The 22,551-nt window shown below is 32.3% G+C and overlaps 1 protein-coding gene and 1 pseudogene across 8 annotated transcripts; both read left to right on the top strand.

Moving 5' to 3' along the window:
• Positions 1-9,271: 9,271 nt before the first annotated feature.
• LOC122309648 lies at positions 9,272-11,601 on the top strand. Of its 8 annotated transcripts, XR_006242481.1 has the most exons (6): positions 9,274-9,731; positions 9,863-9,954; positions 10,086-10,182; positions 10,826-10,927; positions 11,100-11,178; positions 11,298-11,601. XR_006242481.1 is itself a non-coding variant. In XM_043123184.1 (4 exons), the coding sequence occupies exons 1-3, from the start codon at positions 9,392-9,394 to the stop codon at positions 10,170-10,172; spliced, it is 525 nt and encodes a 174-aa protein (XP_042979118.1). In that variant the 5' UTR covers positions 9,272-9,391; the 3' UTR covers positions 10,173-10,182; positions 10,779-11,269. The 8 variants fall into 8 exon arrangements, 2 of the variants coding, with proteins under 2 accessions (XP_042979118.1, XP_042979117.1); XR_006242479.1 differs by having other exon boundaries at positions 9,273-9,731; positions 10,826-11,178; XR_006242484.1 differs by lacking the exon at positions 11,100-11,178 and having other exon boundaries at positions 10,779-10,927.
• Positions 11,602-15,735: 4,134 nt separating this feature from the next.
• LOC122309647 lies at positions 15,736-21,959 on the top strand (annotated as a pseudogene).
• Positions 21,960-22,551: the final 592 nt, after the last annotated feature.

The following is a 22,551-nucleotide window of genomic DNA, read 5'->3' as shown; positions in this document are numbered from 1 at the left end:
CTACATGGGATGATGATTCAAGTAGCTCAGATAGTGAAGCAAGCAATGAAGAATCAGCAAATCTTTGTCTTATGGCTAAAGATGACATTGAGGTAACAAATCTTGATAATATTGAAAATCCTTCATATGAAGAATTGTAAAATGTTTTAGAAGAGGTATATGAGGAATTTGAAAAATTGGGTATCAAGTATACTGCTTTGAAAAAGAAAAATTCTTCTTTAACAAACAAAATTGAAATTTTAAGAAAAGAAAGTATCATTTTGAAAGATGAAAATCTTGAATTGAATAAAAAGAAAACCGATTTAGAAAATATTGTTGAAAACTTTACGAATGGAAAAAGAAATTTTGAAAAACTTCTTGGTAGTCAAAGATGTGTTTTTGACAAGGCAGGTTTGGGATATATGCCAAAACAAAAATACAAACCTTATAAAAATTTCTTTGATAATCATTCTACATCAAAGACTAATATTCAAAATTCTTTTCATAAAAAAAATTTTGTCAAAAAAGGATATTATTATAATCATTCAAGTTTTTCATATATGTCACATGCTATTTGTAATTTTTGTAATAGAAATGGTCATAATTATCATACTTGTCCTATTAGAAGAAATCATACAATGACTATTAGGGCCATATGGGTACCTAAAAATCTTGTTTCTTCTAATACTAATAAATAAAGGACCCAAAGAACTTGGGTACCAAGAAAAATCATTTTAATTGTTTTTATAGGTATGCATGAAGTCTTCCACAAGCAAAAATAAATGGTTTTTAGATAGTGGATGTTCAAGACACATGACGGGAGACAAGACTAAGTTCTTTGATCTTAGATCTAAAGAAAAAGGACACGTGATATTTGGAGACAACTTGAAAGGGAAGATCGTGGGAATAGGTAAAATTGGTAATGAATCTTCTCTCATAATTGAAGATGTTCTACTTGTTGAAGGTTTGAAACATAATCTTTTGAGCATAAGTCAATTATGTGATAAAGGATTTACAGTTACTTTCAAAATGGATAAATGCATTATTTTGAATAATCATGATTGTAATATTTGTTTTATTGCTTTTAGAAACAATAATGTTTATACAATCGATTTTGAAGAAATTACCTCACAAGATGCTATTTGCTTTTCAGCTCAAAATGAAACTAGTTGGCTATGGCATAGAAGATTAGGTCATGCCAATATGGAACTTATTTCCAAACTTTCAAAAAATGATCTTGTGAGAGGTTTACCAAAAACAAATTTTCTTAAAGACAAAATTTGTGATGCATGTCAATTTGGTAAACAAACAAAAACTTCTTTTAAAACTAAGAAACATATTTCCACTACTAGACCATTGCAACTGATACACGTGGATCTTTTTGGACCAAATAGAGTTGCAAGTTTAGGAGGAAAATATTATGCATTTGTTATTGTTGATGATTTCTCTAGATATACTTGGGTCATCTTTCTTGCTCATAAAGATGAGGCACATAATGCCTTTACCAAGTTATGCAAGAAAATTCAAAATGAAAAGGGCTATACTATTTCAAGTATCCGAAGTGATAGGGGAAAAGAGTTTGTTAATAAAAATATTGAAACATTTTGTGATGAAAACGGTTTTGTGCATAATTTTTCTGCTCCTCGAACTCCTCAACAAAATGGGGTAGTAGAGAGGAAAAATAGATCTCTTCTAGAGATGGCAAGAACAATGCTCAATGAGAACAACTTGCCTAGTTATTTTTGGGCCGAAGCGGTAAGTACTGCATGTTATGTTATAAATAGAGTTATGCTAAGGTCTAAGTTAGATAAAACTCCCTATGAGCTTTGGAATGAGAAAAAGCCCAACATTGATTACCTTCATGTATTTGGATGCAAATGTTTTATTTTGAATGACAGGGATAATTTAGGCAAGTTTGATGCAAAATCTGATGAAGGTATCTTTTTCGGGTATTCTACTAATAGTAAAGCTTATAGAGTATTCAATAAAAAGACTTTGACTGTACAAGAATCTATGCATGTAGTATTTGATGAATCTAATTCTCCACTCTCCAAGAAATCTATTGATGAAGAAACAGGAGGTATAAATAACACAGAAAGTGTCAATTTCAACAAAGAGAAAACAATAGAGGAAGTTCAACATGGAGCCATCAGGAAAGATCATCAAAATTTAATACAAGATGCAACCAAACAGTGGAAATTTGTGAAAGATCATCCAGTGGAACAAATTTTGGGAGAACCTTCACAAGGTGTAAGTACTCGATCATCTCTTAGAAATATTTGCAATCATACTGCTTTTCTATCTCAAATTGAACCCAAAAATATTGATGACGCACTTCTTGATGAGTCTTGGATTCTAGCTATGCAAGAAGAGTTGAATCAATTTGAAAGAAATGATGTTTGGACACTTGTTCCTAGACCCAAAAATCATACTATTATTGGAACAAAATGGGTTTTTAGAAATAAGAAAGATGAGTCCGGAGTCATAACTAGAAATAAGGCTCGACTTGTAGCCCAAGGTTTTAATCAAGAAGAAGGAATCGATTATGATGAGACATATGCACTTGTCGCAAGATTAGAAGCTATTCGAATACTACTTGCATATGCTTGTTATAAAGATTTCAAACTTTTTCAAATGGATATTAAAAGTGCTTTCTTAAATGGTTTTATAAATGAAGAGGTATATGTTGAGCAACCTCCAGGTTTTGAAAATCATATTTCCCCAAATCATGTTTTTAAACTCACAAAAGTACTATATGGACTTAAACAAGCTCCTAGAGCTTGGTACGAAAGACTTAGTGGTTTCTTGATTGAAAAAGGTTTTTCAAGAGGAAAAATCGACACAACTCTTTTCATTAAATATGAAAATGATGATATTCTTTTGATTCAGATTTATGTTGATGATATAATATTCGGTGCTACTAATGAAAATATGTGTCAAGTTTTTGCTAAGACTATGCAGGAAGAATTTGAGATGAGCATGATGGGAGAACTTACATTCTTTCTCGGATTGCAAATTAAGCAAGCAAAAAGTGGGACATTCATCAATCAATCAAAATATTTTAAGGAATTACTGAAGAAGTTTGGGATGGAAAATGCTAAGGAAATTGAAACACCAATGAGCCCATCAACTAAGCTTGATAAAGATGAATCCGGTAAGCCAGTTGACTCGAAGATATATCGAGGTATGATTGGTAGCTTATTATATTTAACAGCCAGTAGACCAGATATTATGTTTAGTGTGTGCTTATGTGCACGCTTTCAATCATCTCCAAAAGAATCACATTTAATTACAGTTAAGCGCATTCTTAGATATCTTAGTGGTACAATTAACCTAGGGTTATGGTACTCTAAGCACACATCTTTCGATCTAATCAGCTACACAGATGCAGATTATGCTGGCTGTAAAATAGATCGAAAAAGCACTAGTGGAGCATGTCATTTCTTAGGTCATGCATTAGTTTCCTGGTTCAGTAAAAAACAAAATTCTGTTGCACTATCTACTGCTGAGGCAGAATATGTTGCTGCGGGTAGTTGTTGTGCTCAAGTTCTCTACATGAAGCAACAACTTGAAGATTTTAAACTCAAGTATAATCACATTCCAATCAAATGTGATAATACAAGTGCTATAAATCTTTCAAAGAACCCAATACAACATTCTAAAACTAAGCATATTGAAATAAGATATCATTTTCTTCGAGATCATGTGCAGAAAGGAGATATAGTACTAGAATTCACAAACACACACGATCAGTTAGCAGATATTTTCACAAAACCTTTACCAGAAGATAGATTATGTATGATCAGAAGAGAAATAGGTATGATGCATGCTATGAATATCTCTTAAAAGATAGACCAGAGTCAATAAAAATAGAGATAGATTTTTTTTAAATACTTTTACATAAACTTGAGATTCTTAGCCTCATGTTTGAGACGTTCATTCTCTTCATACAATATCATGTCATTCTTATTCATGAGAACCGGCAAGCGGAATGAAGAATCTAATAAAGATTTCAACTGTTTATTCTTCTGCCGAATGATTCCTTCCTTTGTGTGAGACTCTTGAACAATTTGTTGAAGTACAACAATTTGTTCTTTGAGCTTTTCAACTTCGTGATTTTTGGCTTGTAGCCGCTAAGAAAAAGCCACAATAGAGGAAGAGTAGCGAGTCCCAAGACTCACCAAGTCATAAATAGCATCAGAATCTGACTTATTAGTCAGATTATTATTTTCTTGCTGCAACATGGGACCAATGGTAGCTGCAGAAAGAACAGGAGGTTGAGATGCAGAACGCCTCATGGATGGATCTAGAGAAATGTTAGAAGAATGAGCCATTGAGAAAAGAATAGAAGGCTTAAAACGAGAATGTTGAAGGAATACAGATGAGTTATAGAGATGAGAAGAAAACTTGATGCGGATTGGATGAACTTCAGGACTGATTTTATAGAGATAACATAAAGAATAAGACAAGCTATCATCCAAGTCAAAGAGCAATGTATTTTTTTTTCCTGATCGGTGAAAATGACATTTTTAGAAACTCGGAGCCTTCAATCTCGTTTGTCAACAACATCAGGCAATTTTTTCAAATCTCCAGCCGCACTTGTCGGGTCACGGACGGATGAAATTTATTTTTTTTTTTTTTAACTATCTACAGTGTCTACTAACGCACCGTTTTCTTCAGGTCCATTTACTTGTTGCGGATCCTTTTTAATGATGCCAAAAGGGGGAGAAGTGTTATACTAGAACATTAACATCGTTTGAATTGCTAAACTTATTATATATATTTAGAATTATATTTATACTTTTGCTTGAAAAACTAACGCACATTCTCAGGGGGAGCTTAAGTATTAATTCAGGTTTCAGGTTCTATCAAGTATTTGTCATCATCAAAAAGGGGAAGATTGTTGAACCCAAGATTTTAAGTTTTGTGTAATTATATATTTACACATGGATTTTGATGATAACAAATGAATTCAAAGAATAAAGAAGTCTCAAGTTCAAGTTGTCTACACAATGGAGTCAAGCACATCAAGGAAACAAGCATGAGCAAGAAGGGAACAAGTTCACATTAAAATTATAGAGTAATGTTGTAAATCTCTTCAAAATTCGAAATTAGGATTAATGCTCAAAATTAATATTTTATCATAAAGCATTAAAATACATTTTCCACATGTGCATGAATATTTTTGAAAATTAAATTTGAAAATTTTGAAAGATGATTGATTGTCATCTTTTGCATGTGCATGCCTTGATTAAAGGGTTGAACTTTGAAAATATTAAAGATGATTGATTGTCATCTTTCACATGTGCATGTTTTATTTGAATATTTTCAAAAGTGATTGATGCTTTTTTAGACTTATACAAAAAGTAAAAGATTAGGTTTGAATTTTTTGAAAATGAAAGTATGCTCATTTTGTCATATGCCAAAAGTAAAAGATTAGGTTTGATTTTTTTGAAAAAGTGAATGATGTTGTCTTTGACAATTGAAAAAGAAGAACCTTTTATTTGAATTCTTTGAAAAAGTGAATGATATTGTCTTTGACAATTAAAAAAGAAGAACCTTTTATTTGAATTTTTTGAAAAAGTGAATGATGTTGTCTTTGACATGTGAATCTTTTTAAATTTGAATATGAAGTCTCATATGCCTATAAATAGATCATTTGAGAGCTTCACATTTACAACACCAAGAGATACAACATTCATTCAAAACTTTCATTCTCTCTTCTCTAAGCATTGAGCCTTAATCCTTGTTCATTTTGAGAGATATAGTTTGCGCTGTATTGTTCTTATTTCACTTATTGAGGAGTGTTTTCTGATAACCTACCCACTATCAGCTTTTGTATCAGAAAAAGGGTGTGTATAACCCTTGTGTGTGTAGAAAGTATTCTACACGGGGAATAGTTGAATCACCACGTGTAAGGTGATTGCAAGTGTAGAGGGTGTTCTACACGGATCCTTTGTAGCGGTGTTGTTCAAAGGTGTAATAGGTTTCTATCTCCACCTGAAGGAGGTTGAATAGTGAATTTGGGAATCCTCAAGGGGTAGCTTGAGGCGAGGACATAGGCAGTGGGGTCGAACCTCGTTAACATACTGAGTTTGCTTCTCTCTTACCCTTACTCTTTATATTTATTGTTATTTCATATTTTGTTTATATTTTATATTATATATTTGATTTATAATTGTTATTTTTTTTAATACAACTCAATTCACCCCCCCTCTTGTGTTAGTCATCTGGGCAACAATTGGTATCAGAGCTAAGAGCTCTATTATAAGATTAACTATCTTTTGAGTTAAGATCTTATGGCTAACATTGCAGCTTCATTTGGTGAAGGTCAATCTAGTAGTCGGCCTCCACTCTTTTGTGGAGATAATTACTAATTTTGGAAAGTTAGAATGAGAATATTTCTTCAAGCTCAAGGTAGAGAAATATGGAAATGTATTGTAAATGGACCTTATATTCCAACAAAAGTAGTTGGTGGAGTAAAGGTCAAAAAGGAAGAAGAAGAGTTTGATCGTGAAGACAATTGACTTTATACTTTAAATTTAACTGCTATGAATTTATTATATAATGCTCTTAATGGAAATGAGTTTAATAGAATAATGAATTGCGCTACGGCAAAGGAAATTTGGGATAACTTGGAAGTAACTTATGAAGGAACTTCGCAAGTCAAGGAATCAAAAATTTATATTCTTACTCATGAATATGAAATGTTTAAGATGAATGATGATGAATCTATTTCTAGTATGCACACTCGTTTTACTAACATCATAAACAGCTCGTTTTACTAATCATGTCACAACCTCCAATGACCACCTTACTTTTGTAGGTATGACGTCCAAATGCCTCCATACTCCCCAACTTACAAAACAATATTCCTTTATTATAATGCCATATTCCTTTACAAAACTATATTACTTTTTTAGGTATAACGTACAAATACTCTAACGAGGGTTGTGCAACCGAATTCGAATCCGGATATCCAGCCATAACTAGATTTAGATCTGGATTCTAACAACTGAGTGGTTATCCGCCCGGATCAATCTGGAAATAATCCGGGCAGATAAATGTATTCAATCTGGATATCTAGATTTTTTTTTCTTTTTTGCTTATAAATCTGGATATCTGAATTGTAACTAGATTTAATCCAAATTAAATATTTATACTTAAAAAAATTATTTAAAACTTTAAAAAATATTTTTATAGCACTTTTTGATAAATTGCCCAGATTTTAAAAAAATAATAATTTAAACACCTTTTAAAAGTTTTTTTAAAAATAAAATAAATAACAATACAAAATAAATAATATTGTTATTACATCACAATGCAAAATAATAATTTGCTAAGAACAAAATAAATAATAATACAACCTAACTAATTAGATTAATACAATGCTACTACTCTTCACAAGTACCTAGTTGCCAAAAAGTGATCCATCCATGACTACTTTTCCAATCAAAACTAAGAACATTTACTAAGAAAATTTTAACTAGGTAGAGGTTACTTTTAATGCAAAGTGTCTAAATATTTCATGGTCTTTTCATGAATTTGAGCCCCAATTTACACTTGTTTTATGTTAGATTAAAGCTTAAGTGTAGTGAAAATATTAGCTTCTACTGCAATAATTTCAATACAACTCAGGTGGGTTTGATCATGCACTTCCTTCTGGAATTGGATTCCATTAGTGTTGTCACGTAAATGCACATAAAATAGCACCGCAATATTTATAGTTTGTGACATTCGTCAAGTTGTGTTCTTTTTTCTATATTAATAAACCATTATGCGGGCTTAGTATATGTTTTTACTTCAACAAGTTAAAGGAATTTCGAGATCCATAAATATTAATAATCCTTTTTTAAAAATTATTAAATATTGTTGCTATCTTTTACACTTTTCATCAAAAAGTAAACAAAATAGCGTGGCAAAGATTAAAATAAATTGTTTTTTTTTTTAAAAAAAAAAAATCCGGTTACGGATAACCGGGTCGCAAAACCGGATTCTGAATTTCGAACAAGACAAAAAATAATCAGGCCCAGCTCTACACCCCTAACTCTAACCAATCAAATGCATATAATATGTTGCACATAAATAAATCAAAAGTAAGCCATTATCTCTATTGGTTTGGACTTTAGCTAAAAACTCTAGTTTTAATCAAAATTTAAACTTTGTAATGACCAAACCATTACCAATACTCTTAGGCACTCCATTTGTCATCACATTTCTATCTATTCTCTATAAATAAAAGTGGTTATCCATCCATCTAAAGTAAATTTTTGACTATTTTTTATTTTCCGTTCTATCCCTCCATTTGTTTCATTTCTCCTTTTTTATCCCTCAGTTTTTCTTTCATTTGCTCGTAATTTTACATTTTTGGCCCTCTATTTAGTTTGTTTCCCCTTTTTGTTCCTCCTTTTGCATTACTTTTAAGAAAATCTTATATATCATATTATCATTTTACTTGTATCTCACTAAGTAAGATGTGACACATTTACTAATATTGAATTATATAATTTATTACATGCTTCTTTATCATCAAATGGTGATAAATGAGTCATATCATATATAGTGGGATACAAGTGAGATGACAGTATGGTGTATAGCATTAAATATACTTTTACTCAGATTTGACTTTTTTGTTCCTCAAAATCCTGAACAGTGGCCTTTTGACGATTTTTCTTTTCCTTTTTTGTTCCTTTGTTTTGTTGCATGTTTACCTATTTTGCCCCTCTTCTTACTTTCTTTGTCCCTTTTCTCCCTCACTTCCTTCTGTTTTATTTTCATTTTTACGTTTTTGACCTCACTTTTGCCTGCTATGATCTTGATTTTAGTTCTTTTTTAAGAGCTTTCACATTCAATTCTCTATAAAATTTTCTATAATTTAGCTAAAAATTACATTTATTAAAATTTTTTACTAAATTTTATTTATCTTTCAAAAACCTCTTACATCTCATTCTCCATTTTTTAATATTCTATTAAAATAATATTTCTTTATTTTTTCTTTATTATTTTTTTCTCTCACTTCAATTTATAAACTTAATTACTCAATATTTTTTCTCATGTTTTGAACTATTATTCTAGTGAATATTTTAAACAAAAATTTAAATTATTTTTTTGAGGATATGCTAATATTTTTATTTTTATTTTTTATATTTTCATAATTATTTAAATTATTTTAAAAATTATTATTTAAAATTATAAGAAATAGGAGTACGAAAGAAAGTGTAAATAATTAAAAGAAGAATTTATTTTATTTATTAAAATAAAATATTAATAAAAGATAATTTAGGATATGAATAATAATTTTCTATTAATCTCCTAAACCTTTTTTCTAAGATAGGAATTTGGATGTCGGGGAGATGTTAACTACATTCCTAAAATTTCTCTCAAATTGTAGGGAAAATAGTGTTGGGATGAAATGCTCCAACTGGGAATGGGTTTCACTGCGGCATTTGTTCTTGCTGGGCATCGATTATCTGGTCTTTTGAGGACTGGATTTAGCTCTTGCTCATTGGCTCCTAGAGATTCGTTTCTTCTACAGTGCAGTGGTGCGTTGTTTTGCCAGGGCGAAGAGATGTATTGGCCGGTTGATGTGGGCGCTGCAGAAGAGATTTTTGGGTTATGTTTCTTGCTATCGATTTTAGATATCTTCGTTCTGAGGTCTAGAGGAAAAAGGTCGTCTCAGGGTCTCTGTTTCTTGCCTACCGTCGTGTGTTGTTTGGATCATCTGGATCGTTTCTCCCTCTCGTGCGTTGTGGGTATGATGTCTCGGCTGGATCTGCTCTCGTTTTTTTTTTTTTTTTCTCTTGTTGTTGCCTATATATTTGTTGCTTTTGGATCTGAAACGAGAGTCTGATGCTGTGGTTTTTTTCTTGGTTGCGAGTTCTAGAAGAAGAAATGCCTGTCGAGGTCTCTGTTTGTTGCTTCCCGTTGTGTGTTCTGGCCTTGTTGTTGATCGTTTTTTGTTGTGGCTTGCCGTTGGTATGGTCTCTTCACTGGATCTTCTCTCGGTCCTTTTATTTATTTATTTTATGCTTTTGTTGTTTAAATTTTGTTTGGTTTTGGATCTGAAACGAGACTCTGATGATGTGTTTTCTATCTTTGTTGTGCAGTGTAAAAGAAAAAGTTCCTCTCGGGCTCTCTGTTCCTTGCCTCCCGTTGTGTATTCTTGGCTTCTTGTTCCAAGTTTCTGGTTGTGATCTGCCGTGGGTATGATATCTCGGCTTCATCTTGTCTTGTTTTTTTTTTTTTTTTTTTTTTTTCCGTTTTGTTGGTTATATTTTGTTTGATTTTGCATCTGAATCGTCAATCTCATGCTCTGTGTTCTCTTGGCTGGATTTTTTCTAGGTTGTTTGATCTGGTTTTGTTGGTCATATTTTGTTTGGTTTTGGATCTGAAACGTCAGTGTCGTGGCCTGTTTTCTGCATGGTTTCTTTTACTTGCTGGTTTATTCATTTTCTTGCTTGTTATTCTCTTGTATTAGTGATGAGTAATGACTTGCGCTTTATATTGTAACTAAAACGATATCTACCGGTCTTCTTTCCTTTTAAGTTATTGACTTCTGACACAAGGGAGCAATGTATTTATATTTGTCTTGCTATTCTTGCGGTATATCTTCTCTGGAAGGCTGATAAAAAGTTTACTTTAGTGGATTTATAAAATTATTCTTTGTTGGCATCCAAATATGTTTCATCACTTCTTTCTTTGTGGTTGGTGTGCGTTTCTGTACCCTTAGAAAATTCTGATTTGGATGTTTAGAATTGACATTTAAAGTTTTTTAATTTATTTTTATGTTCATATGCAAGGTTGACAAATTGTCTGTTATTGTTTGATGGTCGATTTAAAATGCCAGATGCTGGGTTTGTTGGCTTCGCTGTACTTGTATTGGATTCTCACTTCGACCGTTTCTGTTCTGCACTATGTTGGGCCGAACCTCATACTGATGAAGCATTCTGTAAGTGAATAGAAATTTAGTGGTTTGTAAAGTTTGTTGGTTGTAGTTATGATGTCATACTTTATTTGCTAATTTTGATGAGCCTTGCTAATCTAGGAGATGCGATTTTTACGCCTTGAATTTATACTGGTAGTTTCAGACGAGGTTTTAGAAAAGTGATTTTATCATGCAGCATAGAGTGAGTTGAAAGCACTATGGTTGGTACTTTGTCTGGAGATGCATGTGCTGCCTAGGATTTTGTATGCCAGATTGTGAGGATTTCTATCTTTGTGGATATGTCTCGTTTTGTATATTCTTTTTGTTTTTTTGTTTTTAAGAATTTCATGCCAAGAGTTCCAGAAATTGATAGGTGTCTTTGTTGGCTTTGTAGTTCTGAAGACGGCATCAATGAGTAGCTAGACCAAAATTGGGATTTTTTAACAGAATGATATTAGTAAAGTTAGCCTTATTTTCTGAGTTATCTATAAATCTTTCAAAGTTGAGTCCACATTGTTTTGGGTTTTGGGAGAAAGGTGTTCTTTCTTGGTTCATTGTTTGGCAGTGTGATCTTGAGCCGAGAAGTCTTGATATGATGTTTCTGGATGAGATGAAATAGTATAGATTTACTGTTGTCTTTTGATGCTTCGTGAATATTAAATGCTCAAATCATACCTTGTCGTGGAGTGTTTAGTTTATTTGAAGTCTTAGCCGATTGCGAGTTCTCACAAAGGGTTTTGCCTGATGGGTTTGGAATGCTTGCCTTATTAATTGATTCAGTAAATCGATGGTTGGTTAATCATATGTTGTGTTGCTGCAATTGATTCAGTTTTCTTGGATGCTTCACCATGCCAAAAAGTCCAGAGAGAATCCGTCAAAAGTACTCCACCCCAATTTTTAAAGATATGTTTGAATGTTTCCAGTATCTTAACATTTTATAAATATTAATGACATAATTTGAATGAGAATATTTTATTAAATTATAAAAAATTAAAGAAGAAAAGTTAAATAAAATATTTTTTAAACTAAGTATTATATTAGAGTTTGTGAAAATGAATAAATAAAATTAAAAAATTGTTTGAATATAATTTTTTAATATTATTTTATTTTAAAATTTGTCCAAATTGTATTAATTTTTATGTTTGAGTAATGACTAAATGAAAAAGTTATTATCGAGTTGCATTTTATATTTTGAAATAATTTATTTATTTTTGAGTAGTTGAAACTTATTCACAAGCTCATGTAACTTGTTTTTCACCAAATATCTTATAGTACATGGCATATGTTTATCTATAAATTTTGACTAACTTTATGATTTGGTAAATTTCCTCTATATAATTTATCTATACACATTTAATGAATGATTCGTTCATGAATATAAAATTCTAATTGGTAATTAGATGGCATGACTCATAAATTAGATGGAGAACAAATCATTCAGCTCTCCTCCGTGGGGATGTCAGGCCGCCGCGAGGGCTAGACTTGTCTATTGACCCTCACGGGGAGGTAGGTTGGAACTGGACCTACTCTTACCTGTTAACGATCACGAGGAAGGTAAATTGTCAGGCAGCCAAGGGCTGGCCTGCACTCCGATGTAGGAGGGATAAAGTCATAAAACAGCCTTAGGCATTATACTCATCCATTTGGTATCATGTATGGAAGGTAAGTGTTGGACAGCTGAGTAGCCAGTCTGCAATTTGTCGTGGTGGGGGCAGCATAGGTTGTTCAGACAACCAAGAGGCTAAACCCACTCTCCTCCGTGAGGGAGGTTGGGCTTCTGCTGGGGCTGGTCTCGCCTTTCGTCCATCAAGAGGAGGTAAGTTGTTCGCCGCTATTAACATCGTGTTTTGTATGCCTTTGGGCCCCGCTCCAGTGACTCGAGTTTTCGGTCTTAGGCCTGCAGACTTGGAGAAAATATAGAGAGTCGGGAGCCTTGGTAGAGGTTAAAGAGTCTCCGATGTTTAAGTCAGTATCACCTTAATAGTTTATGCAAGAGAGTAGAGAGTTCAAAGAACATTCTTCGTACCTGTGGATCGGTTTTTATACTAAGTTTCTGGGAGTAATCGCTCATACCCCATGGCAAGAGTATGTGTCCCCTCCTTTAATGCGGTGTGACTTCTAGGGTGGTGCCACTAATGTGGTGTGGCTTCCTCTCCCTTCTATCCTACCGATGCACGTCGTCAGGTTCCTCTTCCTTTACCATTAGAAAATCAACGGCTTCCCATATATTCTGCCCAGCTGCCTGTAAAGTGTTTCTTGTGGCTAGGCATCTTAGGGGAGTGCCGGTGTGATGTGTCCCCTCCTTCACATGTGATTGTAGCCATGTGCCGATCTCAACTCTGAGGCTGGGGGCTCTTAGTGGGCTGAGGGGCTGTCTTGCTGGACCAGGCTCTCCGTATCTGAGCTTGCCTTCTTGGCTTGTGGCCCGAGGAGAAAAATCCTCTTATAATTGGTATAATCGAGCCTTTTATTGCTTCAAAAGCTATCAATGAGTCTCATCGTTCCCAAGAGAACCAACATGGCCTACATTTCTTTACGTTGGCGCCATTTACGTTGGCTGCATGTGAAACCTACTCTTTTCAATGATATCATTGCTCCTGCATTTCTCTTCTCAAACCATGCCTTTTATGACTTGTTGTTAGCCTTTCCCCATTGCAATACTAGAAGACCTAACTTTCAATCTCGGGTGAAACTTTAAAAATCAAAAGCAATATGCCATCATTGGACCATTGGTTGTTCACGAAATAGCTCAAAGACATCTCATTACCCTTCCGCCAATCTTGGTAGCAAATCGCTCATCCAGCTCAGTAGCTCATGATAAGCTTATAATTGGGGAGAAAATTAACCAATCCGAGTTAAATATTTACAAAATTTACAATTTATACTGTCTTTTTCTTACAAAAAAAAAAAAAAGAAATAATGGTCTGTTAAATATATATATATATATATAAAATAAAATAAAAAAACGTTTTAATAATACCACAGAAGGCTTGCATTTCCTTAAAGAAAATGAGATTTTCATACTTCAATCCAAACTGATTTCATTTGAAAGTTAATTTCATTGTAATTTTTATTATATTATTATATATTTCACAAACACTTAGTTATACTTCAAACTTCCCTAACAAGATTACAAAAGTTATCAGACAGAGACCCATTAGTTGTTATTATCTCTTTCAATGTCAAGGGGCTTGTCTTCTACATGATATATAGTGGTTGAGCCCACTACTATGGGACGTTGATTATGCACAATATTTACACTAGCTAGATTCCTGCATTGCGTATGTATTGGGGTAGAAAAAGAAGATTGGGACAGCTTTGGTTCTTGTTTAAAAGAACAATATAATTTATTTTCATTGACAAAAAGTAAAAAGATATTCCAAAAACTTATAAGACATTTATCGAAACTCATTTTTTAATAATATAGAAAATTAATTATATATTTTTAGAGTATATAATATTATTGCCAGCTCATATAGATATATTGTATGTGTACATGCTTCATAACAATTTATAAATGTGAGACCCACTTGTTAGATGATTGAAGAAAAAAGCTCCACGGTCGAGAGGACCTTCGCCAGTAATGTGGATTGGGATTATCGATCTAAACCAAAATGAAGAAAAGTCACGACGTTGATGGTCAAGTCATTAAATTTGAAATGTTGTGCACTGATTAATTAAGCAAGTGGTGGACGAGTAGAAGATGTCCATTGTCTAGAAAAATTAGCACCAGTCTACTGAATCATGTTTTCTATGACCCATTGATATCTAGGAAATCCCTAAGAAACTATTGGGATTTATAAGTGTGTGCACGTAAACAAATTGAATTTGTATATACGTGGTTAGACTTTAGGAGTGGTGGATGATCTAATTTTATTCAAACACAACTTGAGTTTATTATTGAGTTACATTTTATATTTAAGAATATTTTATTTATTTCTTGTTGTTTGGAACTTTGGAGTTCCTAAAAGAAAAGTACGGTTCCTCGTTGTGCATCATTCATAACCTTATAAAAACATTATCCAAGAGTTTGATATATATTTTTAATCATCTTTTTTTTTTTGAAAATAGACATTATGATCTAATAACTAGCCTCTAGTATTTTACGTGAGCACATAATTAATTAATATATATATATATTTAATGCAACGCTTGAATGATTATCAATTATGATAGTTGACATGAATATCGAGTGCAAGTAGTCTATTGGAATGACGCTATGATCTTTTCAATGTGGCCTACCAATTTTTACTAGTCATATTTTTGTGTTGTATACGTACATATTAGGCTTGAAAAAATGAAAAAGAAGATTGGGACTACTAAAGATTAAGACGTTTATCTACTAATATTAACATCGAGGATGTGAAATGCAGATTCTGCATTTGTGAAAATGAATAAATAAAATTAAGAAATTGTTTGAATATTATTTTTTAATATTATTTTTCTTTTAAAATTTGTAAAAGTTATATTGAATTTGGTGTTTGAGTAATAATGATTAATTAGGTAATTAATAATTAGTTAACTAGGTAATTAATAATTAGTTAAAAAAATTTAAAATTTAAAATTTAAAATTGAAAACTGTTTTGTGTTTAAATAATATTTGATGATGAAATTATGAAATACTTGAGAAATTTGGGAACTTTTGAGAATTTTCGTAGTGGCAAACATGCCTTTTAGTCTATACGAGAGCGTGTAAACTGGGTTGAAAGAATGTGATCCTGTGATTGTCATTCAATTTCTGAACAAATAAGCTGTAGGTATGTATAAAACGATGCATACTTGACGTACAGGCGCTATTTTCTTTATTTTTTTTTTGTCTTATATCATGAATCGGCATGAGAGGGTAAGTGGCTGCAATATCATGAATAGTCGCTATCTATACAATTTCGTAGTAAACAAGTTGGCCAACGAACCAGTACCAATAATAATCAATTTGGACTCATCTCTCACAGTTACCACAATTGACTCCGTCAACCCATGCAATTCTATTTCTTGTGAACATTTCTTGAATGCGGGCTTATGTTTAACTCTTGTACCGAATCCTCTAGATCTCTTTCTCTAATCTCCCTCTCTTAATGCTCTCTCTGTTTTTGATGAAAAGAGGAATGGTCTTTCCTGCTGGACTCATGATGGTCCTCCGTATAACTGTTCTGGTCCTAATCCAGCTTCTTTCTCCAGCTTCTAGTCTTAATGATACTCATGATAACTACTCATGTGTTCCTTCTTCGTGTGGCAATATTCCCAACATCAGCCATCCGTTTCGACTGAAAGGGGATCCACCAAACTGCGGATACAAAAGGTATGAGCTCTCATGTGATGAGAACAACCATACATTGTTATCTTTACATGATGGTAGTAAATACTACGTAAGTCAAATCAATTACAACAATTACACCATCCGAATTGTAGACGCAAGTATTCAGGAGGATAATTATTCCTTCATCCCTCGTCATTTTCTAAACCGTCGTGGTTTGACTTATTGGAATTCAAATTCAACATATGCACTACATTTTAGAAGAAGACGTGCAGGATCAGGACGGATACATGTATATGTATCAGAAGTTGTGGTTATTGTGAACTGTGAAAAGCCAGTGGCTCCGGGTTCCCCTTTCCATTTCGTCTCGACTTCTACGAATTGTTCTAATATTAATAATAGATCTGGGTCTGCTTCCAACTCCTCTTTATCTCAATATTCCAAAAGGTACATATATCTTAATAATATTAGTAGAACGGATGATTGGGTGCGTATGATGGATGTGGAGGAGTCGTGCACGATAGAGCAAATGTCTCTGACATCGTGGCCAGGACAAATTAATGAAGATCCTAATATTTCCTGTACTGACCTCCGCAATTTCTTCTCATATGGTTTTGAGCTTTCATGGTTATACGGTAGTACACTTTGTGGAAGCTGCAGATCATACCGTGATTGCTACCTCGGTGACGATAATCAAGCTCATTGCGACCCATATTGGAGTGAGTAATAAATTTGAGATCTAAATTCTAATGAGATATATCTAGTCATTATATATGTTGGTTTGGCAATTATTGAAGTACTTCTTCCAATTCTGATTAGCACCGTACGTTATTGTGATCTTCGACAATATTTATAGCACTTATGTTTATTAGGACGAAACATTTGAAACATTCTAGGGTTGATTTTCATAGTGATATATTTATTGGTGTTATCAATTTTACTATTTTTAATTTAGTGCTAGCTGATGGATATGTTGATTTTCATGTTAGACTGATTGATGTATATAGCCTAGTAGGTACCCGACATGACAATACTAATTTAAAGGGATATATACGTGATAGGGGCTATAATTAATATTTTTATTTGCCGGAGTTCTTCTGATATTTAATTGAAGATGATTACTTAGTCTACATAGGACTAGAATTACAAAAGTGATTTTATATTATAATGTGTCGGTCAGTTTTCTTTTGAGTTGATGCCGATTATTGCAAACGATATTTCCCGGGTGATCAGTACTAATAAATAATTCTAATGATATTACATATATATACATATACAGGCTCTATAATTATTTGCCGGAGTTCTTCTGATCAAGAGCTAGCATTATAATGACCTGATTTTTAATCGAAGATTCCAGACTCTAATATTAATTATACCATTTTTTGTCAAACCATGCAGGATTTACTTTCGCTACTTTCTTACTAGATGGTCTGTCATATGGTCTGTATTATGTAGGTGAGTTTTCTATCTCCATATATAAGATGTTAGAATATCATGTGTAATATAGCATTGATTGGTACGTACTGGTAACGCAAGCTGGTACGTATAACCTTGTTGGATTAAACCTTTTTAACATGTCAGAAAAAAATGAACAAAATGAAAGGACAATTTTCATATTTAATTAAGAAGAAACGTCTGCATATATAGGACTAGTTTTACAAAAGTGATTTTATTATATTATAATGTGTAGGCCGGTCAGTTTTTCTTTTTAGTTGATTTCTTTCTAAGTCAAGATTTTGCAAAGTCAGCCGACAACTGATCCTTTTTAAAAGGTTTTTATTTTTTATATTTTATATTTTTAATAAATTAATCACGTGACACTTATCTAAGAGAGTTATCTAAATAGTAAGTTTCAGATTGAAGGTTCCTTAGAGCACTTCTAATGATTCTTGTAAAATATATTTTTCTTCAAAATATAAAAAAATGTTCTTAAAATGTTGCTCCATTAGATTTTGTATTTTAAAAATATTATACATTTTACTACAGTGATCCCTCTAGATGTAGAGGATCTTATTCATCAAATGTAAATATTTTTAATTATTTTCTCTTTTCTCCTCATGTGACTTTCCATTTCCTCTTTATATGTAAACATTTTTAAAAATATTTGAAATGAATACAAAAGAATAAAAAATATAATATTTAAATGATATGAAGAAAAAATTAATAAGCAGATGTATGGTATATTGTAAAAATCAATATATGTAAAATAGAAAAAGAAGATTTTATTAATGTATTTTGAAGGATATGATAGAGAAGCTATTAAGCATGCTCTTATAAGTACGTAGTAACACAAGGTAGCTACTATGTACGTATAACCTTGTGCGTGGGCATAAGTGATCTCAAACTGTTGAATTAAACTTCTTTTCCATCTAAGAAACAATTATTAATAAAATAAAAGAACAAATTTCAAATTTATTAAATAAGTAGCTTCCCCTCTTTAATGAAAATTTGAAGATTACATCGGCTATATTTAGATATTGAACTGAGTTGAATTTTTTATAAATAGTATTAAATTTAAATAGTTGAGTGAGTTTTATGAGACCCACCTAAGATGGATTTAGATGTACTTATATATTAAGATGAATTTAAATATATTTATAAAAAATTAAAAAAAATTGTTAATCCTGCATGTAAAGAAGTGTTGAATTGAGTGATATTTAATTATTTGAGAATTATGTGTTTGGATATTAGGTTATGCTTAAATTTAAACTCGACTCAAATGAACTCAGCTGCTTCCGTGTTTCAAAAGTAGCCGTCTACATATATATATATATATATATATATATATATAGGACTAGTTTTACAAAAGTGATTTTATATTACAATGTATTGGTCAGTTTTCTTAAGAGTTGATTTCTCTGACAAATTTTCTTTCCAATAAGGTTTGGTATTCAATGCATGCTCAAAAGTTGTTTATATTTATTGATAACATAAATGGATCATAGAGCTGTTTATTCAATGCATGCAATAAAGGACTGTTTTGATTATTTAAATCACTTTTTAGTTTCTATATAAATTAACTGATCACTTACCTTTATTTCTTTTCTGCAGCTAGCCCAGCTTTTTATTTTGCATACTGGATCGGTAAGAATATTATGTGTCTCTCTCATCAATATATATAAATAATATATAATTTAGAAAAAAGTTGGCCCCAACTTTAAAAAGTAACTTTCTCATGGCATGCCCAATTTGTTTTTTCAAAAGGACTACCCTGGACTTGCATGTCCAGACTTATATCTAAGTTTCTAACATTGCTTATATGAATCAAGTATAATATATTTATAATATATATATATAAATGTTGACGTGTTATATATCTCCAATCACACAAGCTAACATGTCACATTTTAACTGTCTTTCCATTTTAATAAAATTCTATGAAGTCCCTTAAAACATGTCACAAAAGATATTGTGATTGAGGATAATAAAATATAGTAAAAGAAGTAGAATTGCTAAAAACATAAATAAATACAAACAAAAGCTTTGAAAGGCCGATTATCACACCCCTGCATCTGGGGTGAACCCTTTACCCTAAGGTCCATAATAATAAGAACTTAAAGGCAAAAAGTCCTCTAAAATCAAGTGTCGCAAAAATTATTCTATGTATAATAAACTAAATGCTAGCAAAATTTATCTTAGCTTAGTGAAATCCACTTATGCCACTTGGCACTAATCTCATATTTCTCTTATAATCTTCTCACGTGGCATCTGCTCCAAATGTTATAACCATCAAAGTTAACTAAAAAAATGGTGGAGACAAAGGATGAGTCCACCAACTCAATAAGCAGCAAACCTATAATAATGTGTAAACAAAAGCCAGCTATAACATTATGGCTTGATTGTTAATTGTTGATTTCAGATGCTGACGTACTAACAGTGTTTTTCTTCTTTCTTTTTTCTTTTTTTTTTTTTTTTTTTGTCAAACTAGGTCGGTTCATACCAATCACAGGAAGATATTCGACATTTTTGGCTGAGTTTTCTATTTCAGAAAGATATGAGATGTATAATGCATGTATAATTGGATGCGTTTCGCTTCGTGGATCTGATCAAACTGTTGGATTAATGCATTCTGAGCATTCCTTTTAGATCTCACTAACTATGAATGCATTCTAAGCATGCATGTTTGTACATTTAATTCTTTTACTTTAGTTTTGGCTAAATTTTAATGGAGATTAATATTTTTTGTAACAACTTTTGCAGTTTTAATGGAAATAATAATTGGATTCCTGCTCGGTAAGAATATTTATCTCTTGCTTTTTTATCTCTTTTAATTGTTTTAGTAAATCGTTCCTTAAACTAAGGAACAAGAAAATAGTCGGATATAATATTAAATTGACATTAAATAGAAATAGTACTATTCCTAACCAAAAGAATCTAAAAGGGCGTTAGGCACTCCTAATTAAATATAACACAATGCTGACAACAAATAGAGTATTGGTACTGCAACTATAAGATCCCTTTCTTCTAATTACTTTTGTGATTTCCTTTCCAGAATGGCGTGTGACTTTTAGCGTGTTAGGCACTCCATTTGTGATTGCATTTTTGATATATAAATGGCGAAGGAGGCACTTATCCATGTACAATGCTATTGAAGAATTTCTACAAAGCCAAAATAACTTTATGCCAATAAGTTACTCCTTCTCAGAAATTAAGAGGATGACCAAAGGTTTTAAGGAAAAATTGGGTGAAGGAGGATATGGCACAGTATTTAAAGGAACACTTCGAAGTGGATGTCTTGTGGCAGTAAAAATGTTAGGCCAGTCAAACACAAATGGGCAAGATTTTATCAATGAGATGGCAACTATTGGAAGGATACATCATGTTAATGTGGTGCAACTTATTGGTTATTGCGTTCATGGATCAAAGCGTGCTCTTCTATATGACTTTATGCCCAAAGGATCTCTAAATAAATACATTTTTTCTTCGGAGGAAAGTATCTTCCTAGACAATGAGAAAACATATAATATTGCTCTAGGAGTGGCTCGTGGATTGAGTATTTGCATCGAGGATGTGACATGCAAATCTTGCATTTCGATATCAAACCTCATAACATCCTTCTAGATGAGAATTTCACCCCTAAGATTTCTGATTTTGGCTTAGCAAAATTGTACTCCATAGAAAACAATACTATTTCTTTGACTGCTGCAAGAGGGACATTGGGTTATATGGCTCCTGAATTGTTCTACAAAAACATTGGAGGTATTTCATACAAAGTGGATGTTTATAGTTTTGGAATGCTCTTGATGGAATTGGTTGGCAAAAGAAAGAACCTGAATGCTTTTGTCGAACATTCAAGTCAGATTTACTTTCCTACCTGGGTGTATGATCAATTCAATGATGGAAAAGATATTGAAATAGAATGTGCTGCTGAAGAGGACAAAGAGATAGTTAAAAAGATGATCATTGTCGCATTATGGTGTATACAAACAAATCCTAGTAATCGTCCTTCTATGAAGAAAGTTGTAGAAATGCTTGAAGGAGAAGTTGAACACTTACAAATACCTTCTAGAGCTCCCCTATCATCCCCAGAAAGAGTGATAAAAGATTGTGATCAAGAAAATTCAAGTCAAGATTGGCTATCAAGTCAAACTTTGCCATCAACTTCTTAAAGGAAAAGCTAGCATCCAAGTCTTGACAGGCATGTGGATAACTGTACTCTTCTCCTATTTGGTAGACTACAAAAGATACTTTTTGTGTTTATAATTGAGTTTTATTTGAAAAAGTTAAGATGCTATTCTCAATTTGTATCAGACATTTTTTTCCCACTTTGTTATATTGGATTGGACTATATTTGGCACTCAATAGCATTTTAACCAATAAATTAGACACTATAATTCGAGTATCATATTATATCCATACTCTCAGATTACCTGATAATTAATTACTTAAATTGAATTGAAGGCACAACATTGGAGTGTCCAAAACAAAGCAAATTTAAATACCGGAGGGCAGAGAGAAATATTGTAACGTCCTATCTTAGATTTTGGTATCATTTCCAGCTACATATATTTATTTATGTGGTATATTTTAAGTAATTTTGTTTGCCTACTGTGTATCACAAAGCGAAAGTGAGAATTCTAAAAAAATAAAGCACTCCAATTCACTAATCTGTCTCGCTACTCACTTTAAAAAATAAATCAAAATGTTTTACTCATAGCCAGCAATCCGATTATTGAGATTGATCAACAACATTTTGCAAAAGATCAAATAGTGCTACTACTCACTTATTTTTTAACAATTCTATAAATGTTATGACCCTCAACACCTGCTCAATCCTCATATAGTTTGGTGAGTACTCTTTATAGACACACCAACAAAGCAGGTATTAATTTTGTCTCAAGTATCGAATTCGTGTTAAAATTTGACATGAAACACCTCAGTCCCCATCTTGGAA

This window comes from Carya illinoinensis, chromosome 5 (assembly GCF_018687715.1).
Source record: "Carya illinoinensis cultivar Pawnee chromosome 5, C.illinoinensisPawnee_v1, whole genome shotgun sequence".
In the NCBI taxonomy this organism is placed as follows: domain Eukaryota; kingdom Viridiplantae; phylum Streptophyta; class Magnoliopsida; order Fagales; family Juglandaceae; genus Carya; species Carya illinoinensis.
Note: the sequence above shows the minus strand (reverse complement) of the source record. Positions and strands in the feature narration are given on the sequence as shown.

Coding starts and splice junctions, on each gene's coding strand:
- LOC122309648 (XM_043123184.1), top strand. CDS start 9,392: ATGCTCCAACTGGGAATGGGTTTCACTGCGGCATTTGTTCTTGCTGGG. Junction 9,732..9,856: donor CTCCCTCTCGTGCGTTGTGG/GTATGATGTCTC, acceptor CTTGGTTGCGAG/TTCTAGAAGAAGAAATGCCT. Junction 9,955..10,085: donor TTTGTTGTGGCTTGCCGTTG/GTATGGTCTCTT, acceptor TTTGTTGTGCAG/TGTAAAAGAAAAAGTTCCTC.